The sequence below is a fragment of the Tachyglossus aculeatus genome, chromosome 12, assembly GCF_015852505.1.
Source record: "Tachyglossus aculeatus isolate mTacAcu1 chromosome 12, mTacAcu1.pri, whole genome shotgun sequence".
NCBI lineage: Eukaryota > Metazoa > Chordata > Mammalia > Monotremata > Tachyglossidae > Tachyglossus > Tachyglossus aculeatus.
The window spans coordinates 8112520-8135296 of record NC_052077.1 but is presented as its reverse complement, the minus strand read 5'-3'; the positions used below and the strand labels follow the sequence as shown (position 1 = coordinate 8135296).

Genomic DNA, 22777 nt, shown 5'->3' with positions numbered 1-22777 from the left:
AATTTTCAAATGTTTCTTTCCTTAATACACCAGACTCAAACACACATTGCTAAATCTATAATTATGGTCTTTGGACAAAACAGCACGATGAAGTACTAACAGCTAATATTAAATGCACAGACCTTAATCACAGTACGGAATACTAGTTTCAATTCTTCTATATTCTGAAAGACTTGAAATCCAAATGGTGCAGAAATAGTATAAAGTGGGATTTAATGATTTGTATGGTTTAAAAGACTATCGCATACAAACCCACATAGTTAAATTTGCCAACCCATAAAATTATGGAAGAATTGAGCTTGATGTATTGCTAGAATGTTGAAGCACCTTAACGAAGTTTTTTGTACATGGCATCTACCTCTACCAGGGTCTGCAATTCATAGTTAGAAATCTCTTACTGAAATGATAATTTTCATTTGTATAACTATTCCCAGATCACTATGACTACCGTGGCCAAAGCACCCGTTCGAGATAAATGAATTGCTGGAAAATACCACGTTCTTATTTACCTCTGTTTGAATTTTCACATCGAAGGCCTTCTGCTTTTCAGCAATAGAATCATAGTGTCTCTCTCTCAGATCTGCAATTTCTTCATCAGTCAGAGGTCTACGTGAAAAAACAAAAACATGCAAATCATTTATGCAAGCCATGAAGCTAGATCAAAAAAGTATATTTCTGTAGTGATCTATAATTACATAATAGAATACTTTATTACATTAAAGAGAAAACATTTTGTAAAGCATATTAAAAAAGCAGACACCACAAACTTTGTTACTGAGGTATCACTAAAGTCAAATTTGATGACAATTAATTTTGAAAACATTTACCTTATTAGAAGCACTAAAATCCCAAGAATCTGACTTAATTGTTTAAAACAAGAATATATTTTAACATATGAATTATCTCTAAACATCTATACACTATATGGTAACCCAATGTCAGTGTAACTTTTGCCTGACAGGTTACCTACGAAGTTGGCTTTTTAAAAGAAGTTATGGATCCACGTAGATAGTTTTGAATGGACAGTTAAAAAACAAAAACAAAAACAAAAAAACCCCACTAGAATAATCCCGGGAATTTTTAGAATTGATTGGCCCTAAGAAGGAAGGGAAAGGAGGAGGAAGGAGTAGGACAAACAACAGTGGGGAGGAAAGGAAATAAGTGTACTTATTGAAACAACCATTTCAAAAAATAAAATGCACTATAAAAATGAATATTAAGATAAAGACTCACCTATGATTACTTCCTGGGCTTTCACCCTGTTCAAAATCAATTAAATTCCTACTTAGATTACATTGGCTAGCTCTTTAAAAAAAAACAACAAAAAATTACTCTGGCACGAAATAAATGATCTTCAACATACGCTCTCTTTGTTATTTTAAGAATAGACGGTGTTAAAATACTGATAACTTTTTAACTATAACAAAATAACTAAGAGAGCCTAATGTCCGTTTAACCCCACCTCCTCCCCCCCAATTTTTTTCCCCAAACAAAAGAATATTAGATCCCAAAATAATTAGTGCACACACAGCGAATACACACAATTGAGAGGGGACCACTGTCAATAAGTAGCTACTGACTTGGTTTCCTCTCCACCAAATACATTCATCTCCTCTCCCAATAGCAAATACATGTTTTTAAGGGAATCAACAGCACCAAGATGCATCAAGGACTTAAGAGGGTTAAAAGGAAGATATGGTCCTAGCCCTTTAAGTAATGACAGAGGGCTTAGATAGGATGTCTGAAGAGTTTAGATAAGAAAGGGGAAATAAGATAGGGTGCTAGGTGAAGAGGGTAGAGGAGTCAACGGATAGGATGCTTTATAATAGAGGTAAGGAGCATGTTTGAAGACAGGGCTGAAGCGGTAAACGTTCATAAGATCAATGAGAGAAGGATTTACATGAATTAAAGCAATAGGATCTAAGCTACAGTTGGAGGAGTTGGCCTTCTGGAGCAAAGGGACATCTGACAGACAAAAGGGAATGGGGATAAGAAGCACAGAGGATTACATCCATCATGGGGGAAATGGGGAGCGACGCCTGACGGACTTGATCTTTCCAATGAAATAGGTTCCATGGTCACCAGGAGTTAAGGTACGAAGGAAGCGGGATGGTTTGTGGCTCAAGGATACAGCTGAAAAGAATTGATAGGGAGGGAGTTTCAAGCCGGGGCACTAGCATGAGCAAGGGGATGACGGAGGGAGAGTTGGAAGCGAGGTAACAGTATTTACTGAGTGTCCAATAAGCGCAATAAACTGTACTAAGCTCTTGGGAGAAGTATAACAGATAAGACAGGTTCCCTGCCCACAATGGCTAAACAACTCTATTAGGGGAGTTTACTCTCAAAGAATAACTGAATGGAAATATAGATTTAAATATACGTATATACCCGAGGGCTGAGGACGGCCATACATGAATTTATAACTGCAAGGTGGCTGTTGGGCTGACACATTTCAGGATGTTGGGAATTAACTGGGAAAGCCTTGCTATAAGAGGTAGGATTTTATTAATGATAATAATAACAATAATGGCATTTATTAAGTGCTTACTATGTGCAAAGAGCTGTTCTAAGCGCTGGGGAGGTTACAAGGTGATCAGGTTGTCCCACGGGGGGCTCACAGTCTTACTCCCCATTTTACAGATGAGGGAACTGAGGAACAGAGAAGTGAAGTGACTTGCCCAGAGTCACACAGCTGACAATTGGCGGAGCCGGGGTTGGAACCCGTGACCTCTGACTCCAAATCCCGGGCTCTTTCCACTGAGCCACGCTGCTTCTCTAATAACGACGGCATTTATTAAGCGATTACTATGCGCACGGCGCTGTTCTAAGCGCTGGGGAGGTTACAAGGTGATCAGGTTGGCCCAAAGGGGGCTCACAGTCAATCCCCATTTTACAGGTGAGGTAACTGAGGCACAGAGCTTCGAGGGTGGGAAGGGTTAAGGTTTGGCGGCCTGGGGGAGGAATAGCGGGAGCAACATGTCAGAGGAGGTGAGCTGAGAAGCGAGTACAGCTAAGGGGTGAGCCTGAGAAGAATGAAGAGTGTGAGGACGGGTGAAGAAAATAGAGGTAATCTGCTTGATGTAAGAGGAGTTGGGCGGCCATAGGAGTAGCTGAGAGATGTGTTGAGTAAGCAAAGTTTCAGGAAAATGAACCAGGAAGCAGCTTTTCATGTGGATCCAAGGACAGTAAGGCCAGAGGTGGGGAGAGCAGTAGGGAGAGACAGGATTTCACAGGGCAGGACCGACCAAAGTCTGCGGTAATGCCCGTCTGTACTGCTCGTTCGGGGATTCAACCGATACATTTTATTTTGCATTCATTCTCGGCCTGGATCACCCGAAATATCGATAGCAGATGGAAGGAAATATCGACAGCACTACCTTTTGGGGGACTTAGGGGTAGAATTATTGCTGTAGAAAAAAGTAACTGCAGGCGTTTTAAAATATAAAAGTGTCCGGCATTTAAAAATTAGGTTATCAAAGGAAAATGATTAGAGCTTCCCGCAATTAAAGAAATACACTTACTTCGTCACTTTCCACTAAATTCTCAAACTGCAAACACAAAAAGACAGCATCGATAAAAATGTCCAGTAAACGCAGATATTCATAGCATCTTACCATAACTAGTAAGGGGAACCATCACTTAGGAAATGATATCTTAATACACACACAAAATGTCGAAGTATGGTAAAATTTATCTTGCTCCTGTTATTCAACTCTTCAGAAGTTAATACAAAATAGTATTTAATAAAAATCCCAATGATGCCTACAGTTAATTTTACAGCAGTACCTGTGATGATGAAAAGAATAATACTCATGGTATTTATTAAATAAGAGCTTACCATGCATCAAGTACTGATCTAAGCACTGGGGTAGATTTAAGTTCATCAGGCCAGACACAGTCCCTGTCTTACGTGGGACTATCTAAGTAGGGGGAGAACACGTATTAAAGCTCCATTTTACAGATGAGGAAACTGAGGCACCAAGAAGTTAAGTGACTTGCCCAAGTTCACACAGCAGGCACATGGCGGAGCAGGGAATATAACTCAGGTCCTCTGACCCAGGCTCCTTCCATTAGGCCACCCTGCTCCTCAGTACAATAAACTGAAGAAATATATTCATCCTGAAAAAGAACTGAAAATAAGAAAATGCATGTAGTAGTAGCAGTAATAATAGTAATAATAATAATAATACTTAGTGCTTGGGAAGTACAAAAAAAATCATAAGGTGATATACTCCCTGCCTACAAGGAGCTTTGCTGATCAGAAAAAAATACTACAATTATTATAATAATATTGGGGGACACAGACATAAAAATATTTACAAAGGGAAGTCCTGCAATTACTAAGAATACAGTACGCTGCATTTCATAAGGAAGTCTTTCTCACTTTTGATACTGGAAAGATCACAGAAATTAAACTATTTGGAAACAAAGTCTCGAGAATCATTTGGTAAAATAGATCGTGGTAACAGATCAGTCACATATGTCTGGTAATTATACAATCTGCAAATAACCGGTGCAGTGGGAAATTAGTGACACGGTGCAGTTTTCCTTCTCAAGATCTTTATGACAGACCTCTATCCCATCTGTTAGGAATAATCAATTAAGCTGGGGGATTTGTTGAACACTTACTGAGGACTGAGCCCAGTACTAATTCAGGTGTGGGTTGTCTTCAAGAAAAGGCACGGAACGCTGGAAGTTCTTTTCTCTTTCTTATTTTTTTTCAAGTGGCATTTGTTAAGCGCTTACTACATGCCAAGCGCTGTATAAGAGCTGGGGTACATACAAGATAATCAGGTTGGACACAGTCCCCGTCCCACATGGGGCTCACAGTCCTAAATCTCCATTTTACAGATGAGGTAACTGAGGCATAGGGAAGTGACTTGCCCAAGGTCACACCATAGATACGTGGAGGAGCTGGGATTAGAACCCAGGCCCTCTGACTCCCAAGCCAGTGCTCTTTCCATTAGGCCATGTTCCTTCCAGTTCTGTTATTCTACTTACCTCTATTGTAAAGTGTTCTCCAGTGGAACAAGTCCTGAAATACTTTGACCTGGGAAGGAAAAAGAAAAACACTAAACTTAAGGACTGCAACTGAACGTAATAATATACTCAGAGTTAACATTCATTGATGAAGCACATCCGTTAAACAAAACAAAGAACAGTCAACAAGTTCAGTTTTTAGTCTTTAATTTGGGCACTTATGTAAAAATTTCTACCAGGAATATATTTCTCAAAAATCGAATACATCTTCCTTCCAAATGCTTAGTATAGTGCTCTTTGCATAATAAATGCTAAATAAATACCACCTATCAATTGATTTTAAGGGCAGTCCATTTCTTGGTAGGCAGATGGCTGTTAGAAATTTTTCCCTTCCATTTTTGAAAAGAATCACCACACATTAAACTAATCTTGCAAACATATACCAAAAATGTCAGCAGCTCACCTTGTTCATCAATCAATGGTGCTGATTTTTTTTTTATGTTCCCTGCCCATAACGAGCTTACATTCTAGAGCTGGCTCCCTTAGAGACTGGAGATATCCAATGTTTCTGTAAATCACCTACACACATGTGGCAAAACAAAAGCCACTTATATGTGACGAAAGAAAAATTTCAAGTCAAAAAATGGTTAGCAGCCAAAATTTCACAATCATATCAATCGATCACTGGCATTTATTGAGCACTTACAATATGAAGAGCACTGTACTAAGCGCTTGGGAGAGTACAACAGAATTAGACACATTCCCTGCCCACAAAAGTTTACAGTCTAGAGGGGGTGACAGACATTAATATTAATAAGTACTATTTAATTTAAAGATATGTAATCTTATCAATTATATTCACTGAGTGCTTACTATGTTCAGAGCACTGTTCTAAGCACTTGGGAAGAGTACAATATAACAGAGTTGGAAGACATGTTCCCTGCCCACTGTGATCTTTCAGTCTGGAGGACTTATGGTCTCCCTTATGCTTTATTATTATTGTTGTTATAATAATTATGGTACTTGCTAAAAAAAAGAACACATACTATGAGCCAAGCACTGGGGTGAATATAAGATAAGAACAGAAAGAGTCCCGGTCTCACACGGGGCTCACAGTCTGAGAAGGAGGGAGAACAACCATTTTACAGATGAGGCACAGAGATGTTAAAGTCATTTTCCCAAGGCCACATAGCAGGTAAGTGGCAGAGCTGGGAGCAGAACCCAGGAACCCTGATTCCCAAGCCCACGCTCTTTCTACTAGGTCATGCACAGAATTTAGTTTTTTTTAAGGTATTTGTTAATTGCGTATTATGCATCAAATACTGCTCTAAACGCTGTGGCAGACACAAGTTAATTAGGCTGGACACGGTCCCTGTCCCACATGGGGCTCACAGTCTAAGTAGGAGGGAGAACGGAAGAACCAAGGCAGAGAAGTTAAGTGACTTGCCCAAGGTCACAAAGCAAGTATTTAGTAGAGCCGGCATTAGAACCCAGGTCTTCTGATTCCCAGGCCCGTGCTCTTTCTGTTAGGCCATGCTGCTTTACTATGTATTTTTCTCACTTTCAGTTATCTGGATCTGCTGGTGGCATAATGTCACTGGCAAAGTTGACCCCCGCCCTGAGATAAGATATTACTGAGAAAGGCAAATACAGTTTTCAAATAAGGAGGACAATATTTATATACTGTGTGTATATATGCAATTGAGTATCTATGTTGCATATATAGTATATATTCATATACACGTGAGAGAGAGTGATAGAAAATGGTTATTATATTCTGTTAGTCACAATATTGACTTTCTGGTAGTATAAATATGACGTTTGAGAGGAAGGGTTCCAACTGAATAGGGCAAACACCACCTTAACATTACATCTTGAGAACTGCATTTGGATGTCTCCTTCAACAAAAGGTAAGCAGTCTTGCTCCAATGATTTTAAATAGCCACTTAGAAGTCATTACCTTGAAACACGGCTACAAAATTCATTTAAGTGTTGAAATGGAAAAACCTGCAAGCTGAAGTCTTTTTACACTGTAGGGAATTAAAAGCAAAATGTGACGTGATTTTCACAGTTGATTTTTTTTTTTAAATCAATGCTGCCCTGATTCTTTTCCTAACGGATTACATCAAGGCAACAGTTCTAAGGAAATTGCTCTCTCTGAGAATCAGAGGGCAATAGGAGCTCCGGGTTATTTTTACGAAGACATATACTGAGAAGACTTGATTCTTTAGTCTGGCGAAACGAAGGTAGAGAGGGGACGTGACTGAAATTTAAAAATGGGACTGGTGATAGTCACCCTACCTCAGCCTTCCAATCAATCCGTAACTTATTTTACCATCTGTCTCCCCATCTAGACTACAAGCGCCTAATGGGCAGGGAACCTGTCTTCCAGCTTTGTTGTACTGTACATTCCCAGAATTTAAGCGCTCAATAAAGGCCGTAGATTGACTGACATATGTAGAACGGCGGCGGTTCCCTAAATCCCGGAACACCAGGAGAAGGGGGCACCATTTGAGTTTGAAAGTGGTAGGTTTGGAGCAAACCCTTTTCCACAAAGCGGGTGGTCGGATGAGAGGATTCTCTGCCACAGGAAGCTGCTTAGGCCCCAAACAACAATTGATTCTTGGGTTCTTGATAAATTCATGAGCAAGAGGCCTATAACGGACTGTCGGAAGCAAATGGAGGGCTCTTATACATTCCCGGCTTGGAGGACGGATATAGGGAGGGCAACGGGCCCACTGCTGGGTAGGGACTGTCTCTATATGTTGCCAATTTGTACTTCCCAAGCGCTTAGTACAGTGCTCTGCACATAGTAAGCGCTCAATAAATACGATTGATGATGATGATGATGAACTATTACACTGTGAGAATTCTCTAAGGACTCTGCTGCTACTGTTGACTACAAACGCATGAGCCACCGGGCCAGGGGCAGAACGGCAACCGTATACTAAAAATCTACATATATCTTACACATATAATTACTAATACTTTCCCGACACTCATTTTACACATATAATCATTAATACTTTAACATCTGCTTCTAGAGAGGCTTAATAAACAGCGACATCACATTTTTGATGAACAATATCACTTTACAAATTGTTGTATTACGGGGATACTGTTTTGCAACTGAGATTAGCAATTTCAGCCAAGTTAACAGTTGAACAGATAACATCTTGAGGCAGCTTTTGGGGCCATGACTATGAGGTCTGGGCTCCAAGTTTAAAAACGGGTCTGAACATGGGCTAGTGTTGTCCTTATCGTCTCCTGTTATTGTGCTAAACGCATCTAGCCTGGTGATTTGCAGATGGGGAGACTGAGTCTGAATGATTGGGTGGCTAAGGCAGCTGTCTGGTGCGGGAAAGCTGGGGACCCACCTCCCATTTCCTTTCCTGGATCTAACCAAGAATCCCAGTGACCTAGTGGAAAGATCACTGGAGCTGGACGACCTGGGTTCTAATCCCGGCTTCGCCACTTGTCCGCTGTGTGACCTGGGGCAAGTCACTTCACTTCTCTGGGCCTAAGTCATTCATCTGTAAAGTGGGCATCAAGACTGTGAGCCCCACGGTGGGACACGAATTGGGTCCAACCCGCCTATCTTGTAGTCCTTAGTACAGTGCTTGAGAAGCAGCATGGCCTACTGGATCGAGTACGGGCTGGGAGTCAGAAGGACCTGGGTTCTAATCCTGGCTCTGCCAAGTGTCTGCTGAGTGACCTAGGGAAAGTCAGTTCACTTCTCTGTGCCTCAGTTACCTCATCTGTAAAATGGGGATTAAGATGTAGGCCCCGTGTGGGACAGGGATTATACTATGTCTGACCCGGTTTGCTTGGATCCACCCCAGTGCTTAGTACAACATCTGGCACGCTTACTACCACTATTATTAGGCATTTTACAAATAATACTTAAAAAAGTCTTATTCTTGAGGAAACTGGGAAGGCTAGTGGGCAGAAGAAGGGGAGGCAGGATACCACTAATCACTTTTTGCTGCAATCCTGCTCCCGTGGATGATTGGGCTGAGGCAGAAAGACAGGCATTTTATTGCAGCAAGACAGGGAAGGGGGGAGGAGAAGATGTCCCATGTTGTCTACCCTGTTCAAATACACGTGCCAACCATTTCTGATACTGCCCTTTCATCAAAGGGATAGGAGCTAAATGACCCTCAGAGGTAGAGAGGAGGCTATTCTACAACTTAATTTTATTTGCCATGAACAATTTTAGAAGTTTTTATGGTAGTCTTCTCAAAGTTTCCTTAAGAAATGTTCCTCTCTCATCAGCTTAAAAGACAGTTATTCCAAGAAAATAGAACAAGATAAACATATCCTACTTTTGAAGGTATATTGCTAGCACTTAAGTGGGTCAAAACATATGGCATGCTTAATACTGCTACTGAAGCACTGTAGATAAAATGAAAGGTTCATCATCTCGCAAGTACTTCCACCTAAAAGGATAGATGGAGGAAGAAGAGAAACTGGAATGTCTCAGAAGTCTTCTACATTCCTAAATCAGATAGAATTGGAAAGTGTTCTGGGATACTGTTTCCATAAACCCCAGAAATTTGCTTTCTTTTACTGATGCTGAAATCAGGTACTTATTTTGGGGGAGGGGGTGTATTCCCAATTCAAGGAAAAATTTGACTGATGAAGTTCTTCAGCTACATATCTCCACCTCACCAACTCTGAAATTCCTCTATCCAATCAAAACTGTCTCACCTCTCCCACACACCCACTTCCCACAAATCTGTCTTGTTCCCCCCCAGAGACCTCTGATCTTTTGACCCCCTCCAATCTGTCAAAGTCATCATGTCCCATTTGGTCTCCATACCCAAACTACCGTGTCCTAATGTACAAATTTAAGCCCTCAACGCCACCATCTCCACTGAGCTCAGAACTCCTCCGGTCCTTCCGCTGATCTCATACCACTAAGCCACTACCTAGGAGAACCTCCACAACATGTTTCCTCTGCTCCTGCGCTCGACTTGGGGACTGCTGCTGGTGGGAATCCATACCTGTTGCCCACAGAACCGTTGCAGACGTTTAACTCCTCCTTCAATCCTCCGGCCTCCCCACCCCCATCTCTTTCCCCTAATGACCTGGACACATACTTTATTGATAAGATTGAAGGGTGAACTCCCTAAAATCTCCCCTGCTCCTCTCCAGTCCCTCCCTCCTCCGCCCTCCCTTCGACTCTCCCATTGCCTGCCTCTTCTCAAAATCTACCCTCTCCACCTGTGTGTCCAACACTATCCCTCGGCACCTTCACAAAGCCCTTGTCCCCTCCCTTCTTTCTTCCTTGACTGCTACTTTCGACTGTTTCCTTTCTGCTGGTTTCTTCTGTACTGCTTTCAAACGTTCATGTATCCTAAAAGAAACCCCTCCCTTGATCCTATGGCTCCCTCCAGTTATCGCCCCATCTCCCTTCTACGATTCTCAGTTTCCTCATCCGTAAAATGGGGATTAAATCCTATTCCCTCCTACCTAGACGGTGAGCCCCAGGCGGGACAGGGACTGTATCCAACCTGATAACCTTGTATCTACCCCAGTGCTTAGCACATAGTAGGCATTTAAATACCATTATCATTATTTTTACCACCAAATCTATATCTCTGGTCCTGACCTCTTTCCTTCTTTCTCTGAAATCTCCCACGGGCTCCTGCCATCTCTACTTGGATGTCCCCCTGACACCTCCAACTAAACATGTCCAAAACAGAACTTCTCACCTTCCCATGCAAACTCTGTCCTCCCCAAGTCTTTCCCATCCCTGTAGACAACACCACTATCCTCCCTGTCTCATAAGCCTAGAGTCTTCTAGACTGTGAGCCCATTGTTGGGTAACTATATGTTGCCAATTTGTACTTCCCAAGCGCTTAGTACACTGCTCTGCACACGGTAAGCGCTCAGTAAATATGACTGAATGAATGAAGCAGCCCCAAACAGTGGCATTATCTTCAACTTATCTCTCTCATCTCATCTCTCTCATTCAACCTGTTCTGACGATTTTGGCGCCTGTCTACATGTTTTGTTTTGTAGTCTGTCTCCCCCTTCTAGACTGTGAGCCCGTTGCTGGGTAGGGACCGTCTCTGTATGTTGCCGACTTGTACTTCCCAAGCGCTTAGTACAGTGCTCTGCACACAGTAAGTGCTCAATAAATACGATTGAATGAATGAATGAACCTGTCACCAAATCCGGCCCATTCTACCTTCACTACTTTGCTATAAAATCCACTCTTCCTCTCCTTCCAAACTGCTACTACAGCGATCCAAGCATGTATCATATCCTGTCTTGACAACTGCAGACTCCTCACTGTCCTCCCGGCCTCCCATCTCTCCCCATTCCAGGCCACGCTTCACTCTGCTGCGGGGACATTTTTCTGAAAATGGTTCAGTCCACAGCTCCCCAATCCTCAAAATAAAAAAAACCCAGTTTTAAAGCACGCTGTCAATCAGCTCCTCCCTTACCTTGCCGATTTCCAACCCAGCCTACAAACTCCACTAATGCCAACCTACTCGTCTGTCTCGCCACCGACCCCTTTGCCACATCCTCCCTCTGGCTAGGAATTCCACATGGGACACTTTCGAGGCCTTATCACATCTCCAAGAAACCAACCCCAATTTAGCCCCCTTTTCCCCAACTCCCTCGTCTTTCTGCACCACCTACGCATTTGGACCTGTATCTTTGAAGCACTTGATATCCATCCCATGCTCAGCCCCACGGCACTTGACCCCCACAAATTATTTTAACACCCGTCTCCCCCTCTAGATGGTAAGCACCAGGTGGGCAGAGAACATATTTCCCAACTCTGTGGTACTCTACTCTCCCAAGTGCTTAGTGCAGAGCTTTGCATGCAGTAAGTGCCACTGATTGATTCACTGACTGAGTGATTACATATTAGTTGTTTCCAGGTATGAGAAGAAGAAATGCAGTTCATTCAATTGTATTTATTGAGTGTGTACTGTGTGCAGAGCACTGTACAAGATCCTAGCTGGCCAAACAGCTAATTGGGCCAGGTGAAGTTGGCGTCAAGGTTCATCCATTTGGGTTCCAGCAGCTTAGCCAACAACTCCCGCTACCATGTCCCATTATGGACTAAGGACCTGGGTTCTAATCCCTGCTCTACCACACTTGTCTGCAGAGTGATCTTGGGAAAGCCGCTTCACTTCTCTGTGCCTCGGTTACCCTATCTGTAAAATGGGGGATTAAGACTGTGAGCCCCATGTGGGACAGGGACTGTGTCCAACCTGATTACTTTGTATCTACTCCAGCGCTTCGTTCAGTGCCTAGCACATAGTAAGTGCATAACAAATACCATAAAAAAATGGACTAGGCATTAAGGGATGAGGGAAAGAAGGGAGGAGTCAAAATACAGTGAAATATTTCCCTTTGCTTTGGATTTCTTTTCCTTAATAAGGTCGAGAACCAAAAGACATCATTTAACGCTTCTTTTCCTGGGCTGCACAGGGTCACTGACCCACCAACAATCAGCAGACCCTATCAGCCTGAAATGCTCAGCCATTTAAAGAGACAGCTGTCCCTTTAACACTCAACTCGGCAGTACCACTGCCAAAACTTAAAAAAAATATTCTTGGCAGTTTGAGCTCCGGCTAGAGGTGGTCCCGGGGAGGGGGAAATCCTGAAATTCTGGCCGATGACGCGTTCTAACTTGCAGACCGCTTTGAAAATTGGATTGTGAGCTCGCTGTGGGACGGGAACGTGTCTGTTATATTGTGCTCTTCCAAGCGCTTAGCACACTGTAAGCACTCAATATATATGCTTGACTGATAAGTTACTGGATATTTTGTTTTGCTAGGGAGCTCGCTACCCATTATGGGCCACCTCCCCTTGAGTTTTGAGATGGGCACTTAAGTTTTGAATTTTATACCATTCTGGCACTTACCCGCTAGCCTCCATTAATGGTACTGGCTCTGGGGACTTGAACTCTGCTTTCTCCTCTGTTCGGTGGCACTACTTTTCCTCCCTTATTCACTCCCTCGCCCCTTGCCTGCACCAAATCCTCCAAGCCTTTAACTCCCTTCTTAGTCCCCCAGTGGCCCCAATCGCTCCCCCCCTTGCCCCAGTGACCCTGACAATATTTTGCTGAGAAAACAGAAGTCATTTGGCGTGAACATGCCCAAATCTTCCCAGTTTCCTCTTATCCCCCACCTACGCCCATCCTTTCTGACCATTTCTCTAAAAGTCCACTGCCTGCTTTTAGACTGTCTTCTAGTCTGTGAGCCCATTGTTGGGCAGGGATTGCCTCTATTTCTTGCTGAATTGTACTTTCCAAGCATTTAGTACAGTGCTCTGCACACATAAGTGCTCAATAAATACGACTGAATGAATGTTTTTGAGATCTACCCCCACCACCTATGCCTGCTCTTCTTCCCTTTCTGATCACCATCTTCAAATATTCACGCCCTGAAAGCTCCTTCTCATCTTTCAAACACGCCCAAAGCATAACATCACTATTCACTTAGCTACCCTCCCATCTTCCTCACTTTCAATTAGTCAGTCAGTCAGGCATATTTATTGAGCAATTACTGTGCACAGAGCACTGTACTAAGGACTTGGGAGAGTACAATACATTCCCTACATTCCCTGCCCACAGTCTAGATGGGGAGACAGGCATTAAAATAAATTACAGGCATGTACAAAAGTGCTGAGGCTACAAGAGGTGTATCAAACACTTTCCATTCCAAACTCCTCAAACAGGTTGTTTTTACCCACTGCCACAGCTTCCTCTCAGGCCCTGTTTGATTAGGGTTCAGGCCGAAAAATAAATCGGAACAAGTGTGAAAAGAGAACTAATATAAAATTAGAAGCCACCCTTCAACATAATTAAATTCCCCAAGAATAACTTGCTTAACACGCCTCTACGTGAATTAGTCGAAACAGGTTTGGTAAATAAGAGGTGAAGCAATAGGTTCATCATAATGTTTTGTTATTGAACAATCAATCCGGGGGGGTGGGGTGGGGTTCAATTTTAACCAGGTCCAGAATTTTCCTTTAAGTCCTGCAGAAGATGAGAAAATTGCTAAAATACCTCCTGGCATAGTTTGCATAGTTTTTAATCCATCCGAGAGACGGTCACGACATAGGTTTGCAATTTAAAAATAACCCATGACTTGTCAGATGCCTTTAAGCATTTCCTTATTCCAGTGAAAAATAGGAAATTGACAGAGAGAACCCAAATGGTCTTAATCTCTTCGCCCTTTAGTCTGCATTTCAATTGGACCATTTGGACTCAGAAGGCATTTAGCACATGAGGCCTCCAGTAATTTGGCAATGATTGCTCCCTACAGACTTTCATGCTGAAAGCAAGGACTTCAACCCCAACCTTGGAAATCAATAATTGCTACTGCTGGGTAATAAAAAGTCAACTACCACTAGGAAAAAATTAGATCCTCACCTCCATTTTGACATTTTGACAACCAGTGGCTATACAATTCCAGGCCAGATGCATCAAAGCTAAAAACATCACACTACCAAAAAAACCAATTTATCTTGTATTACTTGAGAGCACAAGACAAAGTCAGTTCTCAATTGAAAACTATCATCATCACTATTAGCAGAGACCCTTAGATACCAACCTGGCCTATTTGTTTTCTCCTTCCTCTCAAGACTGGGCTTACAGGGAGGAGAGGACACAATGGTAAATTTATTATACTTCTCCTAACCCTGATCCCTCTTACTAGTTGATAAGGCTACCTTGTTACCTGGCTTTACCAAATGAGCACAACAATACAGACGATAAAACGACAAAGCATTCAGGTGTTTGTGATAATTGTGGTAAGCGCTGGGGTAGATACAAGATAATCAGGTTGGACACCATCCCTGTCCCGTGTGGGCCTTACAGTCTAAGTAAGAGGGAGAACAGGTATTTAATTTCCACTTTACAGATGAGGAAACTGAGGCACAGAGAAGTTAAGTGACTTGCCCAGGGTCACACGGCTGGCAAATGGCAGAATTAGGATACGTGTTCTTTCGACTCCCGGGACCGGACTCTTTCCACCAGGCCATGCCGCTTCTCTGGTAAGGGTGCTAAGAAAGAAATGCAAATGGGATCAGTTTGAATATTCTCCAGTAATCTGGAGAAAAAAGAACATGCAGCAAGACCTCAGCTGTTTGGATTGATCAGATCTTACTTTATACTTCCTGAAAAGCAAGGTTGGGGGCTGGGGCTGGGGGAGAAGCTTAATTTTAACCAAGATGTTTCCCTGCAGCCCACTCCTGCATCAGAAACAGCCACGCAAGCGTCTTCTTCTTCCTCTTTTAGTGGACAGGGCATGGGGCCGGGAGTCAGAAGGACCTCAGCTCCGCCGCGTGTCTGCTTTATGACCTTGGGCAAATTACTTAACTTGTCTGTGCTTCCGTTTCTTCATCTGTAAAATGGGGACTAAGACTGTTAGCCCTCCATAGGACAGGGACTATGTCCAACACAATTATCTTGTATCTACCACAGTGCATAGACCAGTGCCCGGTACATAGTAAGCACCTAACAAATACTGCAATTATCATCATCATTACCCTCACCCTGCATTTCTAACCAACACTACAACAGCTTATAGTCCAAGCTGCGGCCCAGGCAAAGGATCACTGGTCCCATTTTGGCTCCGGGTTTCCTCATTCCCCAGCCACTCTGAATCACAACTGGGCTAAAAGCCACCTCTCCCCAGGAACACAGGGAAGTAAATGGAAGCTTCAGTTTTTTTATTCATCACCATCACCTTCAATGGTACTTAGTGAGTGCATACCGTGTGAAGAGCACTGAACTAAGTGCTTGGGAGAGTACAACAGAATTGGTAGACGTGTTCCCTGCCCTTGGTGAGCTTCATTTCTTAAAATTCAATGTCAAAAGGGTTCAGTGACAGTAGAAAAAGTTGGGAGGGTATAAGAGGTTGGGAAAGGAAAATGGGTGGAAAAAGATGAAGCCTGGGTCCACGGCTTGGTAGAGCTCCCGCTGCCTGAACCTAAAAACCTAATTTCTGGGGAAACTGCAGTGGATTGACCATTTAATAAAAAAAGATTAAAAAAAGATTTTGGGGGCATCGATGACTCTGGAAAAAAGCAGGTGAGGAATATTCCCTGATCTTTGGGGATGGTCCTGCCGAAACCTTAATTATACACATTATTTCACCTTAATGATTTTTGAAGTGATCTGAATAACACAGATGGTCACATCAACTTGCTCCTCTAATGTCAAACTACTCACTGTACCTCAATCTCATCTATTTGGCCGCCAACCTCTCACGCATGTCCTGCCTCTGGCCTCTTCATACCTGACAATCACTCTCCCCACCTTCAAAACCTTATTAAAAGCACATCTCCTCCAAGAGGCCTTCCTTGACTGAGCCTTCATTTCCTCTCCTCCCACTCCCTTCTGCATCACTCTTGCACTAGGATTTGCAGCCTTTATTCACCCCCTACTGCAGCCTCACAACACAAAGTACATACCCATAATTTATTTATATTAATGTCTGTCTCCCCCCACTAGATTGTAATTTTACTGAGGGCAGGAAGCATGCCTACCAACTCTGCTACACTGAACTCTCCCAAGTGCTTAGTACAGTGCTCCGCACACAATAAGAACTCAATAAATACAATTGGTTGATTGACATTTCTTGAACAGTTTGAGTATAGCATTGTGCTAAGCACACTGCTAAGCACAATGCACCTGACAGATATGATCCCTGGTCTCCAAGAGTTTACAATCCACTGGTGGAGACAGATATTAAAATAAATTACAGGGAAGCCACCAAATACAAGGATATGTACTTAAGTGCTGTGGGAATGAGGGATGCGCAGGAGAATCAGTATTATACGTAAACTAAATAATAGACTTCCCCCAACTCTTCTGTACAAAACACACACATCAGAAAAACAAAAAACCACTCAGACACACAAGCCCTTTCCATTAGGAGCAAAACTAAAATCCAATATAAAAAGGTAAATTGTATCCATAAAGACATTAGAGTTATAGCATATTTTTGTAGTCTGTACCACGACTGGAAAGAATTCCATTCTAAAAGTGTTTTTATACTCGTATTGTTCTAATTTTATAGAATTTAACAACATGAAAAATACCATCAGTGGGTATGACCAAAATCTGACCAGTGTTTTGTCTTGGTCCCTCAGCAATATTCGCCAAGTACTTTCTGTGTACACAGCATTATCCTAAGCACTTGGGAAAGAACAACGGAGCTTGTGCATACGCTCCGTGCTCTCAAGAAGCTTTGTGCAGAAATCACCGAATGTTTATACAGAAAGTGTAATAACTACCATCCTAGGAATTCCCCCTGATGGTTATATAAATGCCAAAAGCTCACTATGAGCAGGCAATGTTTCTGTTTATTGTTGTATGGTACTCTCCCAAGTACAGTGTTCTGCACAAAGCGCTCAATAATATGACTGAATGAATGCATCCCTAGTTCTTCCCTCATTTATTTTTTTTCTACTAACCAATTGGACTTTTTGTCCATAAATTTACCAAACACACTCGAGCTTACTGATAATTTCAGTTTGGACATCTTCCTATGACAACCAATTCATCCTATTTACCGCCTAGCATCTGAAATATCTATGCTCTTCCCAAAACAGAACGCCTCATGTTTAAAATATTTCAAGATCCAGTGAATTTAAATATTTTCATGACAATGACATGATACTAAAGGAGGGTTTAACTCAACTGCTGCTGCTATAAAAGTTTTATAGGAACACTTTTAGGGGGGGAAAAATCAGCTAAGAAGTTTCAACAGAGGGATAAGATGGTTTGGAAAGTGAATTGAATCACTCACATTGTGAACATGGGGAGGATATAATTAATTTATTTCCACCCATAAAAAAAGTGGGGCTAATATTGCATTAATGGGAGTCAGTGTAACCGGTGGAAGTGACACACATTTGGGAGTCAAGAGACACGGAAACTAGTCCCATATCTGGGACTAAGCTCACTGTGGGCAGGGAATGTGTCTGTTATATTGCGTTGTACTCTCCCATGTGCTTAGTACAATGCTCTGCACACAGTAAGCGCTCAATAAATACAATTGATTGATTGATTATTGCCCTGCGGTGGGTCCTTGGGCAAATTACTAAGTCTTCCTATGCTTTATCTGGTAAAATGGGGATTATAATACTTGGGTCTCCCCAATTCACAGGGGGCTGTGAGGATCGAGTGAGATAATTCATCACTTGAGCAGTACTCTGGAAGAATAAAAGTGCTCTTCAAGCCCAAGGTATTATGAAAGCACAGCAAAATGTCCTCAACAAAGAACATGCATATTCAACAGGCTCTTTTGATTAGTAACTTAATGTGAAAACTGTGAAGACCCCTGCTATGAAGAGGCAGAAATGGACTTATTTCTCCCCTCTCTCTTTTTCCCTCCCCCATTCTATTTAATGAGTGTCCACAGCTAAATGTTTGCCATTAGAGCACGATAAGATATCTCTGGGTCAGGGTTCCTTTCCATTAACTCTGACTCGTGGCCAGCATAATCACAGCACTTAAAGTTATTGATCTGTCAAAAATTCTGTATGCAGGCCTATCTCTGATTATCTGTAACAAGATGATAAGCAATGTACACAATCTTCGCCAATCCTGAATACACATCTACTTCTGAGGGCTCCAGAAATTGTTCCAAATATTAGAGTTGCTGGAGTTCAGATTTTCAAACTTTAGTTTTTGGGGTGTTTTTTTAAATATTTGTTATGCACTTATGTGCCAGGAACTGTTCTAACCACTGGGGTAAGGACAAGGCAATCAGGGTGGATGTAATCCATGTCCCAAATGGGGCTCACAGTCTCAATCCCCATTTTAAGGATGAGGTAACTAAGGCACAGAGAAGTGAAGTGACTTACCCAAGGTCACACAGCGGACGCATGGCGGAGTCAGGACTAGAACCCAAGGCTGGTCTAATCTACTAGCCACACTGCTGGACATATACTGCATTATATATAGCCACTTCTCATGTTTGACGATGAGACTACGTATAGTACGAATCACAAAATGGCTCAACAAACACAGCCCTCTGGTGAGCCATGGCTGAGTTGATGTCAGGCTTGTCCTCTAGACCGTAAGCTCATTGCAGCTAGGGAATGTGTCTGTTTATTATTATATTGCATGGGCCTGGGAATCAGAAGGTCATGGGTTCTCATCCCATCTCCTCAACTTGCCTGCTGTGTGACCTTGGGCAAGTCATTCACTTCTCTGGGCCTCAGTTACCTCATTTGCAAAATGGGGTTTGAGACTGCGAGCCCCGCAGAGGATGGGGATTGCGTCCCACCCAATTTGCTTGTATCCACCCCAGGTACTCTGCTACCACGTAGTAGGCACTTAAATGCCATAATGATAATTATTATTACAGCGTTCCGCACACAGTAAGCACTCAATACGACTGAAACTGAACTGAATGTGGCAGGCAATGCGTAGGACACCTTTTCTGGTTGCAACCATATTCAGGAACGCACTGCCACCCCCAAATAACTGCATCAATGCACACACGACACAAGACTGTTGTGTCAGGCGGGCTCATGTCAGCGCCTGACAGGTCCCTTCGGGAAGCCCAGAGAAGCAGCGTGGCGCAGTGGAAAAGAGCCCGGGATTTGGAGTCACAGGTCATGGGTTCAAATCCCGCTCCGCCACTTGTCAGCTGTGTGACTTGGGGCAAGTCACTTCACTTCTCTGGGCCTCAGTGACCTCAACGGTAAAACGGGGATGAAGACTGTGAGCCCCCCCGTGGGCCAACCTGATCACCTTGTAACCTCCCCAGCGCTTAGAACAGTGCTTTGCACTTAGTAAGCGCTTAATAAATGCCATCATTATTATTATTAAGCACAGGACCGTACAAAGGGAGAAAGGGATCCTTGTTGGATTGTGAGCTCACTGTGGGCAGGGAATGTGTCTGACGGGAAGGTGTGCTCTCCCAAGCGCTTGGGACAGTGCTTTGCGCACAGTAGGCGCTCAATTCATTCACTTATTGGGTGCTTATGGCGTGCAGAGCACTGTACTAAATACAACTATTATTATTACTACTAATACTAATAACAATAACTTAAGGCAGGGAGGATGGGGGAAGGAAGGGGGCAGCGCTGGTCCTGACAGGACAGAGGCTGCTTCGACGACATCTTTCCCTCGTGACAGCCGAGGGCTGGAAGCAGAACGCGCATGCGCGGAGACACACCCCGCTTTACCTGTGCAGGCAGGCGCATGCGCGCAGAGCCACGCGCTTGGAGCCCCGCATCGCTACACCCAGGCAGGCGCATGCGCACAAAGGCACACGTCCGGAGAGCCATTGCCACACCCTGACAGGCGCATGCGCGCACAGGAACGCGCTTGGAGATCCCGTTCGCTACACCCAGACACGCGCATTCACTCAATCCTATTTACTGAGCAATTACTGTGTGCAGAGCACTGTACTAGGCGCTTGGGAAGTACAAGTTGGCAACGTACAGAGACGGTCCCTACCCAACAGCGGGCTCACAGTCTAGAAGGGGGAGACAGAGAACAAAACACATTAACAAAATAAAATAAATCGAATAAATATGCACAAATAAAATAGAGTAATAAATTCGTACGTACAGGTGCATGGAGCCCCCGTTTCTACAGCCAGACAGGCGCATGCGCACAGAGGCAGGCGCACAAAAGAGCGCTTGGAGACCCCCTCTCCAGCTAGACACGCTCATGCGCACAGAGGCCCGCGCTTGGAGATTCCGCTCGCCACACCCAGGCAGGCGCAGGCGCATGCGCCCACAGAAACGCGCTTGGAGATCCCCATTTCTGCAAACAGGCGTATGCGCACAGAGGCACGCGCTTGGAGACCCCCCCTTTCTATAGCCTGACAGGCGCATGCGCACAGAGGCATCCGCTTGGAGACCCCCCTTTCTACAGCCAGACAAGTGCATGGAGACCCCCATTCCTAACAGCCAGACACGCGCACAAAGGCCCGCGCTTGGAAATCCCCATTTCTACACTCAGACAGGCGCATGCGCACAGAAGCGCGCTTGGAGATCCCCATTCCTCCACCCAGATAGGCGCATGCGCACAGAGGCGCGCGCTTGGAGGTCTCCCCCTTTAAGACCGTGAGCCCACTGTTGGGTAGGGACCGTCTCTATACGTTGCCAACTTAGACTTCCCAAGCGCTTAGTCCAGTGCTCCGCACCCAGTAAGCGCTCAATAAATACGACTGATGATGATCCCCACGGGCGCACGCGCAGAGGCACGCGCACGGAGACCCCTATTTCTACAGCCAGACACGCGCACGCGCACAAAGGCACACGCTCGGCGATCCCCCCCCCTTTCCGCAGCCAGACGGGCGCATGCGCACAGGGGCGCGGGCGCGCGCTTGGAGATCCCCCGTTCCTAGGCCCAGCCAGGCGCATGCGCTCTCCCCTCCGGCTCCCCCGCTTACCCCCCGCCGCGCCCTCGCTGCAGGCGTCCCGCTTCCTTGCGGAGGCGCCCGAAGCACTGCGTCCAGCAGCAGTTCCCCATCGCATGCCGGGCCTAGTTGGGCTGCCGGGCCGCCGCCATCGCCGCCCCCGGGGGGAGAAGGCGCGGAGGGCCGCCGGGGGTCCGCTCGCCCAGCCTCATGGCCGGACAGGGCCGCCCCGCCCAGGCCCCGGCCACAGCTCCCCGCCGAGCCAGGAAACATCCGGCGGCCGGGGCCCGCCCCCTCCGCGCCGGAAGTCCCGCCCCCCTCCGTCGCCGGAAGTCCCGCCCGGATCCGGCGCCGCGGGAGCGGAGGGATGGTGACGTCACTTCCGCCCCCCTGTGGCCTGTCCCGCGGGGGCGCGGCCGTTCGTTTCATTCATTCATTCACTCATTCATTCGTATTTATTGAGCGCTCACGGTGTGGAGAGCACTGGACTATTCATTCATTCATTCAATCGTATTTGTTAAGCACTTACTGTGTGGACAACACTGGACTATTCATTCATTCATTCAATCGTATTTGTTAAGCACTTACTGTGTGGAAAACACTGGACTATTCATTCATTCATTCAATCGTATTTGTTAAGCACTTACTCTGCGGACAACACTGGACTATTCATTCATTCAGTCGTACTTATTGAGCGCTCACGGTGTGGAGAGCACTGGACTATTCATTCATTCATTCAATCAATCGTATTTATTAAGCACTTACTGTGTGGAAAACACTGGACTATTCATTCATTCAATCGTACTTATTGAGCGCTCACGGTGTGGAGAGCACTGGACTATTCATTCATTCATTCAATCAATCGTATTTATTAAGCACTTACTGTGTGGAAAACACTGGACTATTCATTCATTCAATCGTACTTATTGAGCGCTCACGGTGTGGAGAGCACTGGACTATTCATTCATTCAATCAATCGTATTTATTAAGCACTTACTGTGTGGAAAACACTGGACTATTCATTCATTCAATCGTACTTATTGAGCGCTCACGGTGTGGAGAGCACTGGACTATTCATTCATTCATTCAATCAATCGTATTTATTAAGCACTTACTGTGCGGAAAACACTGGACTATTCATTCATTCAGTCGTATTTATTGAGCGCTCACGGTGTGGAGAGCACTGGACTATTCATTCATTCATTCAATCAATCGTATTTATTAAGCACTTACTGTGTGGAAAACACTGGACTATTCATTCATTCAATCGTACTTATTGAGCGCTCACGGTGTGGAGAGCACTGGACTATTCATTCATTCAATCAATCGTATTTATTAAGCACTTACTGTGTGGAAAACACTGGACTATTCATTCATTCAATCGTACTTATTGAGCGCTCACGGTGTGGAGAGCACTGGACTATTCATTCATT

At 44.2% G+C, this 22777-nt stretch overlaps 1 protein-coding gene across 3 annotated transcripts in view; it reads right to left on the bottom strand.

The window, feature by feature from the left end:
* The window catches only part of AP1AR (adaptor related protein complex 1 associated regulatory protein), a 32492-nt gene extending 10924 nt beyond the window's left edge, over positions 1–21568 (bottom strand). The window contains exons 1-5 of one of the 3 annotated variants that reach the window (XM_038755136.1): positions 21378–21568; positions 5002–5050; positions 3522–3548; positions 1234–1259; positions 510–606 (exon numbers count right to left, since the gene is read on the bottom strand). In XM_038755136.1, coding sequence (XP_038611064.1) covers positions 510–606; positions 1234–1259; positions 3522–3548; positions 5002–5050; positions 21378–21457 — 279 coding nt within the window. In that variant the 5' untranslated portion in view covers positions 21458–21568. Of the gene's footprint in view, positions 1–509; positions 607–1233; positions 1260–2009; positions 2182–3521; positions 3549–5001; positions 5051–21377 lie in introns of those variants that run through there. The other 2 variants (XM_038755135.1, XM_038755137.1) reach the window with 2 other exon arrangements.
* Between the last annotated feature and the right edge of the window lie 1209 nt (positions 21569–22777).